This window comes from Musa acuminata, chromosome BXJ1-11, assembly GCF_036884655.1.
Source record: "Musa acuminata AAA Group cultivar baxijiao chromosome BXJ1-11, Cavendish_Baxijiao_AAA, whole genome shotgun sequence".
NCBI lineage: Eukaryota > Viridiplantae > Streptophyta > Magnoliopsida > Zingiberales > Musaceae > Musa > Musa acuminata.
The window spans coordinates 28361955-28381147 of record NC_088337.1 but is presented as its reverse complement, the minus strand read 5'-3'; the positions used below and the strand labels follow the sequence as shown (position 1 = coordinate 28381147).

At 36.8% G+C, this 19193-nt stretch overlaps 2 protein-coding genes and 1 pseudogene across 3 annotated transcripts; 2 read left to right on the top strand and 1 right to left on the bottom strand.

Annotated features, from left to right (window-relative positions):
* Positions 1-2867: 2867 nt before the first annotated feature.
* On the top strand, positions 2868-9375 carry LOC135597516 (alpha-soluble NSF attachment protein-like). Its single transcript, XM_065090545.1, has 9 exons — positions 2868-3052; positions 4308-4357; positions 4437-4509; positions 5292-5371; positions 5962-6113; positions 7054-7213; positions 7297-7344; positions 8088-8168; positions 9059-9375. Exons 1-9 carry the CDS (start codon positions 2869-2871, stop codon positions 9137-9139), a joined length of 909 nt encoding a protein of 302 aa, XP_064946617.1. The 5' UTR covers position 2868; the 3' UTR covers positions 9140-9375.
* Positions 9376-10375: 1000 nt separating this feature from the next.
* On the bottom strand, positions 10376-14485 carry LOC103971840 (uncharacterized). 2 transcript variants are annotated; one of them, XM_065090544.1, is made up of 6 exons: positions 14308-14485; positions 13838-14004; positions 13416-13586; positions 12875-13323; positions 12513-12771; positions 10376-11958 (listed from the first exon to the last, which is right to left on the bottom strand). In XM_065090544.1, exons 3-6 carry the CDS (start codon positions 13521-13523, stop codon positions 10543-10545), a joined length of 2232 nt encoding a protein of 743 aa, XP_064946616.1. In that variant the 5' UTR covers positions 13524-13586; positions 13838-14004; positions 14308-14485; the 3' UTR covers positions 10376-10542. The 2 variants fall into 2 exon arrangements, with proteins under 2 accessions (XP_064946616.1, XP_009384249.2); XM_009385974.3 differs by lacking the exon at positions 13838-14004.
* A 158-nt stretch (positions 14486-14643) lies between these two features.
* LOC103971839 (uncharacterized) lies at positions 14644-18697 on the top strand (annotated as a pseudogene).
* Positions 18698-19193: the final 496 nt, after the last annotated feature.

The window sequence follows — 19193 nt, the reverse complement described above, 5'->3', positions numbered from 1 at the left end:
TTTTGAGTCGAACGCTCCCTGGGATTGACTGCCTGCTCTTCAAGCTCCGGTTCCTGCACACAGGTCGGGGTCAAGAAGGGGCTCCCGACCTTGACCCCTTCAAAGATCTTATTAGTATTGAGTGGCCAGAGAGAGCTCTCACACCGATGGACCCCTCGAGGAGTTTTTATCTTTCCGTCGTGGGAATCGGTCGTACCTGGGCTATTTTATCACTGTCGGCATTGTACTTGGTTGGCGCTGTGCATGGTTGGCGCCGTGCACGATCAGCACCGTCCCGAACTTTACGGGACGGTGCGATGTACGGCACCATCCTAGCCTTTGCGGGATGACGTCATGTTAAGGGGAATTGTGCTTGGTGGGCGTCGTCCCAGCCTTTGCGGGTCGGCATCGTGCCGACCTTACATTTGTGGGTCAGTGTGATACTCGCTCGGCGTCATCCCGACCTCTCTAGGATGATGCTGTGCTTCGTCGGTGCTACCTTGCCTTCGCAGGAATAGTGTTGACCGAGGCATATTGTCCTAGATACTAATGTGGTTGTGAATAATGGTAGATTCCCCATATGTGTCGTATTAGAAGGGATCATTCATTTTTATGCTCGAGTTTGGGTATTGATATCGTATTAATCGGATATACTTGCATGATGCTACATCATCATCGATTACGTTGAGCTTAAGTAACACGATATCATCACACACATTATTATCTAACCAATTGTTTATTACGATCAATTTAGATATTACGTGTCAAGTCTGGATTGATTATTCTCGTAAATGTCATGTGTTGACCATCGAATTTAATCATATCAACTTACTACCATCATCTCCTCATTCGAGCTTCTCATAGATCGATTGCATTGATTTCATAACATCTAAGTCAAAAATTCAGATAACCCCGATTTAATTTCAGTTCGTTTTTATGATTTGGATGACGAATGAACCCTTTCGATCGAAATAAATCAAAGATTTTTCTTACATAATAATACAAAATAAAATAATTTATTTTAAAAAATAAAGTTTCAAATTACTATGACAATATTATGTTCTAAATATATGAAATCAGATAAATATGTTAAAATAGCAATGGACCGGTCCATCTGCTATGTTTGATTTGAACCGCGTTGTCTCGGTCCAATTTCTTGGAAGCGAAGGAATGGCCGTTCTTGCGCTGGAAGGTTCGCGCGACTTGCGATCGCAGCCTCTTGTGGGATACAAAATTACACATACATCCATCAAAGATAATAAGTATTTTCAAGTGTCCTTTTACAATTAATGTTATGGTATGTATTATAAAATATTTACGTATCTTCTTCTTAACTCATACTATTCATTAATATTTGTGATTTTAATTGTATTATTTAACAATATAATGAAGTCAAATTTTGACCCTTTATATGACTTGGAACAACGCACATCCATCTCATATAGACCATCGAAAAGAATGAAATGGATCATGTTAAAGTGGGCGAGGCCAAACTAGTGGTTGCAATATTGGCAATCGGATTTATTTTAATATGCCACATGATTGAAATATTGGTTAGATGTGATGTCCCCTGAACCATCACATAATCCATTTAGTTAAACTTATTGTTGAGTTTGATTGAGATTGATAAGTCATCATTTGTCGGTTTAACATGAAACTCATGAGAAATTATCTATTTTTTTGAGTCATTATAATTTTATCATTTTAGGAGAGGGTCTTTAGTGATAAGACATTAGTTTTCGTGATGCGAGACTAAATATGTTTATTAGAGATAAATCAAATTATGTGATGATGGTTGAATTGAGTTTAAAGTTATAATTATCTAGTCAATATGATGTCTCATATTGAGTTTATGGGAGATTGATAATTCATCATTTGTCATCATTAATTAAACGCGATGATTCGTGATCATTTATGAGTCCTTACAATTTTATCCTTTTATGAGAAAGGATATATATTGATTTTTTTATTTTTTAATCAATGTGACATAAAATATGTTTATTAGAGATAAATCAAATTATGTTATGCTTGTTGAATTAAGTTTAAAGTTATGATTATTGAGTCAATAAGATATGTCAGGAGTTAACTTGTTGAGTTTATGAGAGATCAAATTATGTTATGCTTATTGAATTAAGTTTAAAGTTATGATTATTGAGTCAATAAGATATGCCAATAGTCGAGATCGAGTTAACTCATTAAGTTTATAGGAGATTGATATGTCATCATCAATCGTATATGAAGATTCATAATGAATTGTCGGCTGAAAGGAACCTCTAATAATGAACATTGATTTTTTTTTTTATTATCAATGTAAGATTAAATATGCTCATAAGAGATGATTTAGTTGTGATTATCGAGTCAATATGATATGCCTTTTGTGGAAGTAGACTTAATTTCTTATTGAATTTATGAGATTGATAAGTCATCATTTGTCGTCATCAATCCAACAGGAATTCATGATCAATTATTTGCCTTTGATGAATTCTCATTCTCATAATTTTGATGGGTTTTTTTTAATTTCTTAATATATCACTAAATATAATTATTATATATAAATTAAATTATATGATATTTATTGAATTAACTTTAAAATTATGACTATCCAATCATGTGACTCTTAATTTCATATACAATTATTATATTAAACTTAATTATTTTTCACATGTTCAAATATATGTTGGATTTGGATTAGTGATAATCAAATTATAATATTAGATGGTGTCAAATTCTCTTTTTATTCATTAATTTTTTTTATGAGTATAATAAATATGTAATTTCAAAGCTTTGAGAGGACAAATACGTCAAAACACACAACAAAAAACAAACCGTCGTCGCGCACAGTTTCCCGTTTCCGATTCTATATATAGTCCGCCCTCCGCGTTGGAACAAATGACAGAAGGGTTCCAAAGGCGAACGATCGGAGAAGGAATGGCGGATCAGACGGCGAAGGGCGACGATTTGGAGCAGAAGGCGGAGAAGAAGCTCGCCGGATGGGGAATCTTCGGATCCAAGTACGACGACGCGGCCGATTTGTTCGACAAGGCCGCCAATTTCTTCAAGCTCGCCAAGAACTGTAATGTGCTCCCTCTTTCTCTCTTTTCCGGTAGCCATTGCGGTCATGTAGGTCGATCTGTTCCTTCTCATTCTTAGGAGAATCTGATTCTTTGAAATCAAGTTGAATCCGGTAGAAGTTCCTCGACGATGAAATGATCCCAATCTGGATTTGTTTCTGATTCGGAGTTAACTGTGTTAAGGCATTTGTCTGTGGGGTTAGTTGGATTCCAATCCCCTCGGTGTTAATTCTGCTTCCTATTTAGATTCCGGCCGCAAATCGAATGCTCGACAGCTATTAGTCTCTCTTTAGATGTTGACTATTCGTTGTAATCTGCATCATCTTCTATCTTCTTTGGTGCAATGACATTATGGTAATCTGCATGCTTCTACTTTCGTTGCAATGGATGTCATTTCGTTGACCTGCATAACCATGTTTTTAGGAACGGATGATCCATTTTGTGATGTAGGTCATGGCGCATAGGTGTAGAAGGTGCTGCTACAGGTGAACAGCATAATGGTGTAATTGCTGTTTTCTTGATCATTGTAGGTTTAGATTTGAAAAATAATTTCTGGAAATTGTTGTCGACATGTTATAAATAAGGTTGCATATGTTTTCACCCTGATCAGATGTAGGATTGCAAATTTTGTGCTGTAGAAATTACAGAACCATTGTATTGACTTGAAATCTGACAATATAAATCAGATCATATATAAACTGGTCATATTCCGTGAAAAAGAAAATAAAGTTACTGATCTAACCTAGCCTAGTCAAGCAACTAACAAACCTTTTGCTAAGATAGAGTTTGATTCAAGATTAAAAAAACAAACAGAGACTAATCCAATTAAATAAATTTAGAAAATGTATGTTATCCAAGTAATACAATTGCTGAAATAAACACTAAAATCTAAGTTGAAAACCTGCATTGAGGATTATTTTCATTATCATTAACTAAAATCGGCTGGAGTCAGGTTGAATCAGTTGAATTTGGTCATGTTCAGTTAATCTCTGTGTGGATCAGCCAATCACGACTGAAATGAGTTGATGTTTCAATTTTGCTTTGTTGTTATGATCTTTACCATTTTACAAAGTTCATTGCCCCTTATTTTCCCATTGCCAAATCTTGAAACATACAGAATATGATATTGGTCTTGAGAACACATCAAACAGTCTTTGTTTCATGTACAATAACTTTCATGATAATTAATAAGGATCAAACCAGCAACTTTGGGATGCAATGGTTCTTAATTAATATTTTTGCACATTGGTATTGCAGGGGAGAGAGCTGGATCAGTGTATACCAAACTTGCTAACTGTCATTTGAAGGTTGCTTATCTTGTTGGTTCTCAGGACATGTGATAGCTTCAGATATTGATATGTTTTTCATACTGATTTCATGATGCAGTTAGATAGCAAGCATGAAGCTGCCTCAACTTACGTAAATGCAGCAAATTGTTACAAGAAAATCTCACTTCAAGGTATATTCTCATGTGAGGAAATATTACCTAAGTCCTCATAACATCCAAGGGTTATATTCTACCGACTTTGTAATAAACTATCTTTACTCTGGACGTATGCGGTCTTGTCAACATAGACTCTGCTTTGTATGGGGAAATTGTCTCCTTTTTCAGATGCTAAGGTGTGTACTTGAGTTTTCAAACATAGTTCTACCTAATGTTAGTAAATATTTTGGTGTCACTCATTTTTTAAAGATAAATGATGTCATCATCACAACATCTAAACTCAATTACTTATAGATAGTTCTGAAAGTCTAATCGTGAGATCTTGTTTTAGAAATATAATTGTTTCAAGCATTATCGTTAACAGAAGATCAAAAGTAGAGGCACGCCAATTCTGTCAACCGATTAGACCAAAATTCAGGTCACATTCTTTAATAGAAGATGATACCTAGATTTGTCAATTTTACGTGGTAGTCAATTAGTCCCACATTGGAAAACAAGGAATAGATTGGCATATATAATCGCTAGCATATATCCACTCCAAAGTGGATCTGATTGGTAAAGGAAATAACAAAGTTTTTTCTTTGTCCAAGAACTAAATGGACAGCTTCTCTGTTTTTGAGGTCTACTTGTCAACATTCCTGTGAATTGTCACAAAGTTTGGGCAACCACTTAATCATTTTCATTCATGGGTTATTCTCATAAAACATCCTTTTCTATTGTAAATATTGAATACTAGGTAGGCAATTTACATTATTTCTTTTCTCTGTTGACCTTCAAAACATGTTCAATTTCTGCAGATGCTGCTGAATCATTAAACCAAGCTGTGAACCTTTTTCTGGAGATTGGTAGATTAAACATGGCTGCAAGATACTGCAAGGTGATGGACCTTCCATGGGGAATTTCTGCCTTAGACTTTGTTTAGCATTACAATGATTAAATTGTAAACTTTTCTTTGTCAAATTTATGAGATATGCATACATTGGTAGATATAGTAATTGAGGTTTGAAACAATGTTTGGGGTTTTCACGCTAATATTGGCTTGATACATGACAAGCATCATAGGCTCAATACCTGGCCAACATACTGTTGCCATCAACACAACATGAAACCCATCCCAATTGTGTGCCTGGAATAGAATGGTATTAAGGTGATTGCACCACTTCATGATTCCCATTCCAATTGTGTGCCCGGGATAGAATGGCATAAAGGACGATTGCATTACTTTCATGATTCCCATTCCAATTTTGTGCCTGGAAGAGATGGCAATGAAGGTTCATATAGGTGATTGTACTACTTTCATGCTTCCCATGCCAATTGTGTGCCTGGAATAGAATGACATCAGACATTAAAGGTTTATAAAGGTGATTGTACTATTAATTTAAGTTAGCAGTAATTTGCATATATAAAAACATGCCCTTTTAGATATTTAAATTTCTTTTGTTGAACACCCACATCTTCATTTCACAGGAACTTGGTGAGTTATATGAGCAAGAACAGAATCCAGAGAAGGCTATGGATTACTTTGAGCGGGCTGCTGATCTCTTTCAAAGTGAGGAAGTGACAACTTCTGCAAATCAATGCAACCAAAAGGTTGCACAATTTGCTGCTCAGCTGGAACAGTAAGTTTAACAAAGTCCTTGATCTATTACCTTTTATTTATTCTTTCAGATTAAATAATGACTATGTAGCTGGAGGAAACTGTCTTCTGACCTGCAAGTAGGATTGGTAATATAAACCTCTCTGTTGCTAATACATATTCTTCAAAGATGGATTTGCTGAATATGACAGCCCATGACCATATTTTTGAGTTTCAGTTATTAACTACTACATTTATTAAGGTTCCTATCAGGTTCTGAGGATAAAAAGAAAATAGGTTGACTGAGTCATCTAGACATAAAAGAATAATGATATGCTATCACCTTTTTGTTGCATTCTCATTGCGGTTAGATGCAGGCATGCAGTTATTCTGCTCCAAAACCCTAATGCTCGTATTGATATATCAAAGTTAGCTAATGCTCTGCCATCAATGCTGGCTGGCATGTTATTTAATTATGTAACTTGTTTTTGTCATCATTAAAGATAAACAGTCGTCTCCATCTGTCACAACATTCTCATTTACCGTGTAGCCTATATTGCAACATTTAACACACTGGTTTTCTCACAAACATGTGATGCTAGCCTCAGAATTTCGACCAATATAAACAAAATCATTCTATTTATCCAGGGAGTTGTTTGACTTTGTCACTTCTTTCTGGTGGGAAGATACCTTGACATCTGGCATTTTGCTGTATATTTCATTATCTAGGACCTCTCGGTACCTACAACATTGAAGTTAGTTTCACCTTGTATTGATCATTGATGGTCTCCTCTTATATCTTTTGACAGTGGGACTTTTGCAGTTCATATCGTCTATGTTCTTTGTAGAATATCCTATATACATGTGCAATAACTAGTTTTAAATTATCTGTAGTTCTGAATTAATGTTCAGCTGTCGTTATGGATTCTTTGAATTCTGTTACAGTTGTGTACATTGGGATTTGACACTTATATTTTCTGCAGATACCCAAAGGCAATTGAAATATATGAAGCAATTGCACGACACTCGATCAATAATAATCTTCTTAAGTATGGTGTTAAGGGAATTCTCCTTAATGCTGGCATCTGCCAATTGTGTAAAGGTGATGTTGTTGCAATTACAAACGCATTAGAACGGTATCAGGTTTGTATGTTTCTTGGTTTGGTAGTTGAAGTCGTTGTTCTAAGTGTTCAATATTGTTAACCAGATTGTACTTGCTTGTGTAGGAACTTGATCCTACTTTTTCGGGCACACGGGAATACAAGCTTCTAGCTGTAAGACTTGAACCTCGATTCTATTTTTATTTTTTTGGGTAGGCTTGATTTTTCATTTTCTAATCCCCTTTCTATTCTGATTTGACCAATAATCATGTTTGCAAGAAGAGTGCACGTTCTCCGTTTCAAGCTTGGATCCTGATGAGTCGAGAGTATCAAACTTAACAATTTGGTTTTTTTTTCAATTTGTGCGATAAAAATGAAAGATATGTAAAATATATGGAGATTAAGTAATGTGTATAAGGCGTCTAAGTGTGTGGTTTTGGCATTTTTGCTGAAAGCTAAATCTATAAAAAAGAATATAAAATGACCATAAAAACTAATGAAAATGTAAAGAAATAACATGACATATTATCTTGCTCAAGAACTTCACAAACAATCCATCATTTGAGAATCTTCATCTTAATTGTCTACCGGATAACTTTATGAACTTGCATGTTAAATGGTAGTAGATATTCTGTCAAGGATCTAAAGTTGAAGTCAAGAGCTAATTTGTTCATTGATCTCTATGTTATAATTTGTCATATGTTAGCTCAGATGCTGTTAATTAATTTTTCTTTGTCCTCTTTCTCTTTCTTTAAGTTACGTGTCTATCATGAGTCATCTCTATGCATCTGTTCACACATTTTTGTATGTTAAAAAGTCGCCGTAAAGCTATCCTCTTGATGAAATATATGAACTACAAACTAGATCATCATATCTTGGCAGGAACATCTCTCAAAATATTAGCACCTTCATTGCAGGATCTAGCAGATTCAATGGATGAGGGAGATGTTGTGAAATTTACTGATGCTCTCCAAGAATATGATAGCATGACCCGGCTGGTATGTTTTTTGCCTTTTGATATTGATTCCATGCAATGCACTTGAGCATCCATGAACGAGATATGAGCCATAACTTCTGATTTATCTATGGAACTGATATAATAGCATGAATTCTAATTGACAATGCATTAAATTGTTAACTTGATATAATTTATTTCATTGCTAAAATTGACAATAAATATTATATATGTAATAAATGTATTAAATTTCTTCTCAATTACATGCCCAAAGAACATATTAAGCTAGTTGCTTGCTAACTATGACGGCCTTGCCTTGGTTTCTTAGAACTGAAATTTAGCCCTCATGGCTTGCTTCTTTAGGTCGATGTTCAACCATAATCTTGATATTTCTGATCGAGTCACCGAACAGTGCTGACATTCCAACATATATGTCATTTAATTCCATATCATATCAAAAGCCCTAATTTTACACCAAAAAAACCTTTCTTACTACAGGTTATTTTTTTCTCTGTTAGTTCTTCAAAACACAATTTGAAAGCTTATTCTAATCTTTATTCCTTCCTTTCTATGATCAGTCTTTGTACCTTGAGATTTCAAAATCTTTTGTTTACTAGGTCAAAATGCTGATTAACCCCGGTAACCATGGATTTTGATCAGCCACTGGATCTCTTTTTGGATATACCAGTTTCCCTTCTCATCATAAAGAAGCTTTCTCATATCGAGGCTAACTTTTCCATAACTGAAAAGAAAAGGTTCTGTGCAGCTTTATTCATCTGAAATCGTTATCAAGGCAGCAATGATGCACGTAATTGTCATATATGGGACATATTTGTTCAGTACTTGTGCCTGCTTCCTGTATCTGATAGGCATACCGTTAACTTGATTAAACTTGCGCAATGTTTCTGTTGATACCATCTCGATCAACTTCAGGATCCTTGGAAAACCATGCTTCTACTGAGAGTGAAGAATGCCATTAAAGCAAAGGAAGAAGAGGAAGACGATCTCACTTGAGCCACGCTGATATTGGAGTTGATATCTGTCTGTTCTTGCTAACTTTATGGTGGCCATTGTTTGTCTAAGGAAATTGGAGAGAAGGACTAGGATTCTAATGCCTTCAATTTCTGTGCATAAATTGTACTCGGATATGTGTTGGTTTTCCCTATCTTCACCACAATTTCACGATGTTTGATGATAAGAGTGGGTATATGCAGTATAATTATAAATGGGATGATTCTTTATTTGTTTTATGAATTTGATTGGTATACTTTTTAAAATCCTTCGCATATAGATCCCATTAACTCAGGTTAAACATGATCAATTACAGTTAATATTAGCTTGTTTTGAGTTAGAAGTTATTTAAATCTCCAAAGTGTATATTTCATAAGTTCAAATTTATTATCCCTTATTGCAAAGGAACCATCTCACCATTAGACACACTTTTTTTATTTTTGGCTACACATGCAATTTTCACTTCCATGTCAAGCTGACTCAGTTACAAAATGCATGGTTGGCTTTGTTTATTTTGTACAAGCAATAACTGATCTCACAACACTTCATCACAATATCTCAACTTAAAATCGAGAGTTCTTTGGATATTAATAACAAGCCAACATTTCTTGCAGAGTTTTAAGCACATAATGAAGGAGCTACAAGGATCATACCATGCCTCAACAGTGTGGAATTCAAACATTGTAACTTGGTCATAATCTTGACATAGGGTTAACATTTAATGAACATACTTTCTTCCATGAGCAAGTACATGAGAGTCTAATGGTTGCTAAAATCTTCTCATTTTATGTGCTACTGCTCAACCTAATTCTGAAACAAATATGTTTCGAATTGGGGTGCTTGTAATGCTCTATCTTGAAAGAATATTCAAGGTAGAAAAATCAAATCCCCAAGGGTTCAAAAAACATAAAAAACAAGGTATTATATCAAGGCAAAACAACATAAAGATTGGCATGGTAAATACTTTTAAGAGAGGCTTAAGACTTGATTCTGCATTATAGCAGATGCATGAAGAATGAATTCTCCCATCCACAAGACCAAGTACATCGACGACAACAAAGAATAGCATGCCCTTGTTTAAGAACAGAGTTTAAGATCCTCTCAGATCAGTGGGCCTCAACTGATGCCAAAATGCTTGAGCAAAGTTGCCACTCATTTATTTGTTTTGTTTATCAATTAATCCAATAACAGATACTAAAATATGTCATAGCCTTGAAATATTTCCATGTCTACCCAACATTGAAGTGCAAAAAGAAGAGGCAACAATATTTCACATTAAACACCAAAACCATCTAGTATCGAATACATCAAGTATGCCACAGGAGCATATAATATCAACTTCAGATATCATCCTAATTTGCAAATGGATACATATAGGGAAAATGAATTACATACTACAAAAGGTACTACAGTATCTGCATACTGGATCGTGTCCCATTGCCGCCATATAAAGAGTACCGGTCTCGAGGAGGCATTTGGTTTCTTATATCGGTGTGAGGTTCTGAAACGCCATCACGAAGAATTGTTCTATCTCTTGTCAAGTCTGAGTATGGAAGGGAATACCTTCTCGCAGCAGGCTCTTCAATGCCAGGATGGTAGGAATCAAAATACTGCTGGTGCACAGAGCCTCCAGATCTGTTTGGGAAGGGTGTTCCATCTGTCGCCTCATTTGCAGGCAGGGAATACCTGCTGAAAGCAGGAATTCCCACTTCATAAGAGTAAGTGTTGAAATGTTGCTTTCCTAGTGAAATGTCAGCTTCATTTGGAACCGGTATCCTATCTGCTGTCGAACCTGAGTATGGTAGCGAGTACCTGAATGAAGTAGGAAGGTCCATACCTGGACGGTAATTACCAAAATTCAATTTACCCATCGAATTCTTGGACCCAGCTTCAGGGACAGTTGACGGATGACCGTCAGCAGTAGTAAAGGCATATCCAAGATGAGGATAACCAGTCGTCAAACTTAAGGCTGAACCATAAAGTTTCCTTTGCAAGTTTTGTGCCGGAGGAAAAGTGTCAGTTGGTAATCTAAACAGGCCAGCAGACCCAATGGGAACTTTCAAAGTTTCACCAGACAAAGTAGTCTTAGTATGGTAATTTCTTGCTGCTGGTAAAGCCATGGTGCCTTTCCCTGGCAAGGGCGACTGATAGAGCTCTTGTTTTAAGGATATCTTGGCACGCTGAAGAGCTTCCAGAACACCCCCCAAGCTACTGCTGCCAGCTGATTGAGGTGGTCTCTCGTACGATGGATCCTGAGTGCCTGCTAATTCCCATTTAGGTGTCTCCCTTTCGGAATTAGCAGTAGAAGGGCTTCCATTTAATGGTGAATTCATTTGGCTATGTGCTTGCATATTGATATTGTTACTAGAGCCACTGTCAGATTTATCATAAATTAAACCTTGGTTTTGCTTTTCAAACGAGCTCTCAACAGTGCTTACTTTGGCAGGAAATGCAACCTCAACCAGACAAGCTTCACTGTCAGTGACCGCCACATGATGCACTACTTGATCCGTCAAGCCCTCCACACAAGCGTGAGAATTACTTCCACTTCCAGTTCTAGGTAGATCAGTTGACACAAAGGCATTGGAGAATTGCACAACATTTGCATCTTGGCCTCCATCAATGGTTCCTTGATTTGCACTATCTGATAATTTAAGCACAATATCATCAGATAGACATCCAGGTTCCTTGGTCCCAGAGAGAACAGCTGATTTTGGCTCCTCATCTTCACATGGTATTTTCCCAGGAACTGCAAGTGAATCTTTCTGGGACTCACTATTGACTACAGCTACATGACACTGCTTCTCAGATTCAGAGTAATCCTGAAAATTGAGATAAAAATACAATAAAAAAGATAAATTAATGTATACCATTTGATTAAAAATATATATTCAGGAAGATTACAAATCAAAGAGTACTCCGGCTGTCAGACAAACTTGGCTACCACTTGCACTTGTGGTCTGAATATGTGTGTGTGTGTGTAGTAACAGGAGAATGAAGAAACTGTAGTCAGGAAGACTAAATTCTAAGCAAAAATTTGCTATGCATAGTGGGGTCAGGCTTTTAGTCTAAAACATGCCTTATATATCACATGCAGCAAGTTTTTGAAAAGAGTCTATTCACATTTCCTAGTTCAAATACGAGGTGAATCAAATACCAAGAAGTGGTATCAACAAAGCAATTGTGCAGGTGCAAAATGGACTAGACAATGCAACGATAAATAGTTAGTACTAGTTGGATAGACTGCAAAGAGATCCATCAAATTCCCAACTTCATACTACAGATATATGATCACGGCAGTCCATCTTTCCTGGTTTTATTTGAGAGCACATATACTTGGCTGTCAAAAATAGAATCTGTTATGAAAGTCACATACTGGATTTGAACATTTGTTCTCATTGTATTTCTTTTCCCATTCTCTCTGTGCTTTCTCCTCTGCTTCGTACTGACCTATGAGCTGGGCTTGCTGCTCTAGAACTCTCTCCATCTCTTTATCTCTTTCGCTCCCAATTGCATCAACTTCTTGCTTTTGGACAGTCACAAAAGATGACTGACTTCCAGAAACAATCACAGGTAATCCAGGTAGGCTGTTACCAATAATTACAAAATCATCTCCTTTTTCCTCAGTAGTTGATCTGGTAGTACAAAACCATTGTTGTCACAGTTAAAATAAAGGAACATAATGAACACATCTAACGACAGTCACTAGAGAAGGAGAAGGAAGGACATCGAAAATACCCCATTTCTTTCTGTTTTATTTTGCGACATGATTTTCCCAAGTTATATTTTGGGGAAGATTCAACAGGTGACATCAAACTCATTCGTCTCTGTCTTTGTCTGAAATGCTTTCCTTTTAGCTTTCTAGCAGAATCTGGACTACTACTGCGGCTTCTCCATGATAAGCTCCTAGCTTGGGAGAAGGAAACCTCAAGTTCAGAACTCGATTGTGCATCTTCAACTACCATCCTTTCCACTTTCGAGGCTGTACATACTTCATCTTCTTTAGAAGCTTCCTCGCACCCTTCCTCACCACAAGGACTTTCATCTTTGTCAGAGCTAGAATCAATTTCCTCAAATAGATCATTAATCCCATGAGTTTCTAGAATGGAGATGGCATCCACTGCTGCCTGTTCTGCCTTCCTCCTCTGGATAGTCATGACCCTAAGCCGCTCCTCTAACTCCGTCACCTGAACACAAAACATAACCAAATCCAAATTAATCAACGAAACACACTAAGCAAATCAACTGTGACAATATATAACAAGAATATATCGCTGACCCTTTTAGCCAATTGGTCAGCTCTTTCCTTTGCAGCTTTAGAAACTGTCCTCTCAGATAGTAATCTGGCACGAAGGAACTCGATGGTCATCGCTGTTGAGTCACCCATGGTGCCTCTCAGAGATAACTGAATCAATGCCAGGCCCGAAATCTCCTAAAAAGTATTCTTTTCCTGCAATTCAGACGACAATCAGCACAAGCAAATCAGATAAAAGCAAAAGACAAAATCTTACCAAACACCAGAATTACTTGATTTTGTGGACTTAACAATAAGCAAGCAAATGATAAGATAAGCAACAAACATCCATTGCCATCATCATAACTTGTAATCATAATAAACTTTCCTTCTTCAGTACGGTTCGATTCACTAACAAAGACCTATGGCTGAAGTAAGTCGAGGAGATGCAGATCTTGCCCTCGTACCGAACACCCTTGGCATGGTTGAACACGCTATCACGATTGACCGGCCTCAGGCATGAGAAATTACTCGCCGTCGTTCATTTGCTTGGATCATTCTCGGTATACCGAGAAAGTCTAGTCATGTAGCCTCAGATCTTTTTCACTGATTCACCCAATTCATGGTCCAGTAACTAATACAACAAAAAATATGGAGCAAAATTCATGCGATTTCCAGACAAATCGATGGCATAAACTCAAAACCCGCCAACTCCACCACAAGAACGCTACGGAGATTCAGGCAGGCAATCCACACCTAGCGAGCAACTAAAAAGAGCTACCTTTAACACCAAAACCGTAGTCAACCGAACGAGGGAATCATATAAACCGATCCACAGCCAAATTCAGAAGAACAAGAATCCGATTTGGAAAGACGAACAAACAAAGAAATAATCGATTGATCAAACAAAAGGGAAGGTCGAGATGTCTTCGAAAACCTGCGATCCGTTGCTTCGGCTCCTCTACTCTGCATCTATTGGTGACGAATCAGCAACAGTTTCAAGTAGATTTGGGGGTCTTCCTCCTCTTCGTCTTCTCGTCCTCGGTCGCCACCCTGGCCGGTGGCGTGGGGGCTGGGCGAGGAACTCAATGTCCAAAATGGCCTCTACGGAAGAAGAATTCTCGTCCGAGCCATCCAATTTATCGGGTCGGTCCGAATGAGCCTAATGTCCGACCCGAATGAGTCTCAATGACCCGTTAATAATCCTACGGATAAAAAAAAAGCTCTCAGTTTCCATTATTTTTCGTAAAATATTCTTTTTTTATTCTTTTACTTTTATTTCCTTCGAACGTTCCTTTCTAGTCATCTTTACCTCTATTCTATCGTGATCGCCTCCGTCTCTTGCAATCGCCCCCTTTCGTGGTGTCCGTCCTTGTGGTGGCCACTGAGGCCCTTGAACGTGCCCTCACCCACATTTGACATCATTGCCGTGTTGGTCTTCTCCGGTCGGCTGCGAATCGTAGAGCTGTGGGATCCGGTGCTTCAGCGCCGAAGCAGAGGTGGGAGAGAAGACGAGCTTGGGGCCGCGTGGACCGCGATGATGTCATCGAGGCCATGCTTCGCTATGCCGACGCCGGCTTCACCACCGTCGACATGGCCGACCACTGTAAACGATCCCGTCATCTCCACTACTTATGACAAAAAGAGCTACAATAGGCTCGTGTAGTTGTATTAATCAATGAAAAGTTGCATCTTGACAGGCGTTTGGTTTGGCAGATGGGCCTGCAGAGGATTTGTACGGTATTTTCGTCAATAGAGTTCGTCGGGAGCACCCTCCGGAGCTGCTTGAGGAGATCAGGGGGTTAGTCACATTTCTCTATAATAGTCTTTGTAATTTCTAATCGAATGTATGATTACATTTGTTGGCTAGGATGAGTCATGCTTTCTCTCCACATTATGTATAGTTTCAAGATGGATATGTGATTGCAAGCATCTGCTGAAAACTAAAGTGTGATATGACGGTCATTGCTACTCAACTTTGATGCTACATTGCTAATGGACTATTTCTACTGCCAAATAATGCATCTTGTGAGTTAGAAGAAAATTAATTTTTTTCTAAAACTTAATATCTAAATCCATAATTGCATTGTAAATTTGTAATTAGTAAACTCTGCTTGTTGACCATCACTAATCACCTATGATGTAGTAAAAGCTGAGCGGTCGGCAGAACAAGATATCTACTTGGTGTAATGTGATACATTAGTGAACAATATTGTCATGTTTCTTTCCCTTCTTTTTTGGTGTCTAAAATAGATAATTGATTATCTGACCATAGAAGTCCTGCTCCGAGGTACTTAAATATTATGCATCATCATGCTTTGACAAAACTATCTGAATGTTTTGCACATTGGGAATTTGGATTCGTTAAAGAACAAAAGTTTGATATGGTATACATAGATCATTAATTTAGATCCTGATTTGCCAATAGACTCATTCTACGGCCAAATAAGGTGTCTTGTTAGCAAGCAGAAAATGAATCTGAGCTAAATTTTGTCTGTGACTCTATAATTGATATATTGCATTCTAGGTAGTAAACTCTGCTTGTTGAAAGCTTAGCACTTAGGAAGAGCAAGATTTCTACTTCATGTAATGTGACACATCGGTGAACCATGTGGAGCAATATGTTCAGGTTTTCTTTTTGTGTGTCTAAAAGATAATTGATTTACTATCTGATTATTTAGTACTTCTGTTTCAAGGTACTTAATTTGTGTGCATCAGCAATAATTATGTGCATCATCATGCAGCAAAAAATATCTGAATGCTTTACATATTGGTACTTAGGATTTATCTGCCACTGGACATGCTTCAGTTCCACTGGCATTTTCTTGTTCCTCTTTCATCTCGACCATTTCAGAAGTATCTTCTCTCTATATTCAGCAATATCAGGATGTAGTTTGAGATGACACCTTCTGCTATATTTCATCAATCTCTTAAGTAAAAGCAACCTAGTTAGGTGTTGACTTTTTCACCACCCTGCCTGGCTTGACTTCAGTTTCCTCCCTGTCACAGTAACTAAATAACTTTGTGCAAACAAGGTTTCTCGGTTGGTGAATCTTTATCTTCTTGTTTATGTGATGCTATTTACCCTGCTGTCATCTCATTTTTCATTTGAACAATGGGAAGTTCTAATTCCTGTTTAGTCTGTATAATTCTTTATATGTTTTTTATTCTGAACGAATGTAATTTCTTTCTTATCTCACTAAGTAGACAACCACTTTTTGAATATCACGTACAGACCACAGGACGAATGAAATTTCCTGGGTTCTCCAACTTGCTTGCTCTTGGCATGCTCGAGGCATTCAATGCTCTGTTCATGTCAATTAGTATATTGTGATGTATAAAACAGGTTGAAGCTCAACTAATCATAAAAAGGAAAAATTTAACAATATAGTTTTTGCCTTAATCTAGAAAATTCTGAAAGATTTGTGATTAGTAACTAACCTAACCTTTTAATCATAAAATTGCTCTTGAGCATGTTATTTTTATTGGATCTATATAATTTGCACCATATCCATTATAAGAAATTCAAAATGAAAATTGGCTTTTTTTTAGCACGTTATCGTGCATCATAAGGATCGACAAATACAGACAGATAGACAGAAGCTCTAAGTCATTGTGGTCGTACAGTTGAATGAAGGATAATTTGGACTTTTCCCATGATTACACTTTAACTAGTGCACATGCTTAAACCTTAGCATGTCAATCAAAGAAGCAAAATTTTCTTTAGATAAAGAGCTAAACAAAAGTCTGACGATAAGTTAGAGTCAGACTCTTGCATAGGATTTTTTATTATGCACAATTCAGTAAAGGTTCATTTAATTAAGGTCCTGCCGTTGTACATTACTCCAAGCTAATATCATTTGATTGGTTTTTCCTTTTTTAAAAATAACAGGTGGGATTATTCTAAGCTTGCATACCTTGATGCCTTAAAACACCTAACTGATCTGAAAGAGGAAGGTATGACCATTTAAATCTTAATGATTTAAAGATTTTGATATTTTCATATTTTGAAATTAACATTCTATGGTATGACCATCTAAAAGCTCCTGACCTGAACATGTTCTGATGCTGAAAATGTGCAGGTAAAATTAAGACTCTGGCTTTGACAAATTTTGATACTGAATGGTTGCATACAATACTTGAAAATGGAATTCAAATAGTTAGTAATCAGGTAACATCTTCTTTGTGTTAAACGAAGAAAAATATCATTGTTACTTCTTCTATTAAAATATGAGTTGGTGTTCTAGGTGAAAAATTCTGTGGTAGACATTCGTCCTCAGCAAATAATGGCAGAACTCTGTCAGCTAAAAGGCGTGAAGCTAATAACGTCTCTCTCTTTCTCTCTGACACACACAGAGACACTCATTCTCATATGCACATAATATTTTTGGTAGAGCTCTGAGATTTTTAAGGTGCAGATATGGGACTGTAATGGGTGATCTACTGTCAGAGAAGTTTCTGAATACCAATTTATCAATTCGTTTCGTTGGTCCTCCTTTCTGAATACTCCCTCTTTGCAAAAGTACAAAAGGGTATGCTGTGCATATATTGTTCCCTCATCACACTTCACAGTTGAAAATTGTGAACTATTCACAGGTTCTTGGACACATTCTCTTTCAAATCTGACAGATGGTTGATGCTTGGGGAAGATGGACTCTTTTCCAAACTTTGCTTCAAACTATGAAGAAGGTGGCTTCCAAACATGGGGTCTCAATTCCGACTGTTGCTGTGAGATACATACTGAATCAGGTAAAACACCAATGTATCAACAGATACACAAGATTCATTTCCGACTGTTGCTGTGTGATACATACCGAATCAGGTAAAACACCAATGTATTAACGGATACACAAGATTCATTTCTTAGGTTTTGGTAATTTGGTAACTAATCTGTGCCATCTTTTCCTTGCTTTGTTCTAATTTCATTGAGTAGCCATCAGTTGGTGGATCCATGGTTGGTGTTAGACTTGGCCCTTCAGAGCATATTCAAGACCCAAATGCCATATTCTCGCTTGCATTGGATGAAGAAGACATGAATTGCATTAGCGAAGTATCGAGGAAAGGGAAGAATTTGCTTGAAGTAATCGGTGACTGTGGCGACAAGTACAGATCAACATGAGTGCATTTTGGTCATAATTTCTCTCATTCAGGCGCATCTTTCAATTTTGTAAACTTGATACTCATGTGCTGAACTGAGAAGTTTATCAACATCTGTTATTAAATAGACATTTATAGACTTGTAATGGCACAATACCCATAAATACCACAGCTAAAATTCTTTGTTGTGGTGGTTGTGGATTGTTGAATCTGACATCTCTCAAGCCAGTGTTCTGTAAGGTTGTTACCACAATGCGCTCCTATCTTGAAGGTTCTCATCTTTAAATTTGTATAATAATAAAGGAGAAAAAAGTTGATTTAGAAACATGTAATCATTTATAAAGATAGGAGCATATGATTGTAAGAATATCTCAACTTGATTTAGAACTAGATTCTCTTCTTCATTAAACAATTAATTATTTAGCTAAAATGCTTTTCTTGCCCGTTAATGGCTTAATTGCCTTCAACTTTCTTTTGGTTGATAAGGATGGTAAAGAACAAAATTTTCTTATGTAATCGAATCTATCTGATCCGCTTAAATCGGATTAAATCCACTTTAATTGATTTAGGTAAGTTTGGGAAAAAAATAAATACTTGAATCGAACTCAGGTAATAGTCAGTTTGATTCTGATCCGAGTATAATGAAACTTTGCTGTCTTTCCTCTTGATATGATGAATCAAGTTGGGATATTCTTCAAGCGGATTTTGGATGAGTTCGAGTTAGAA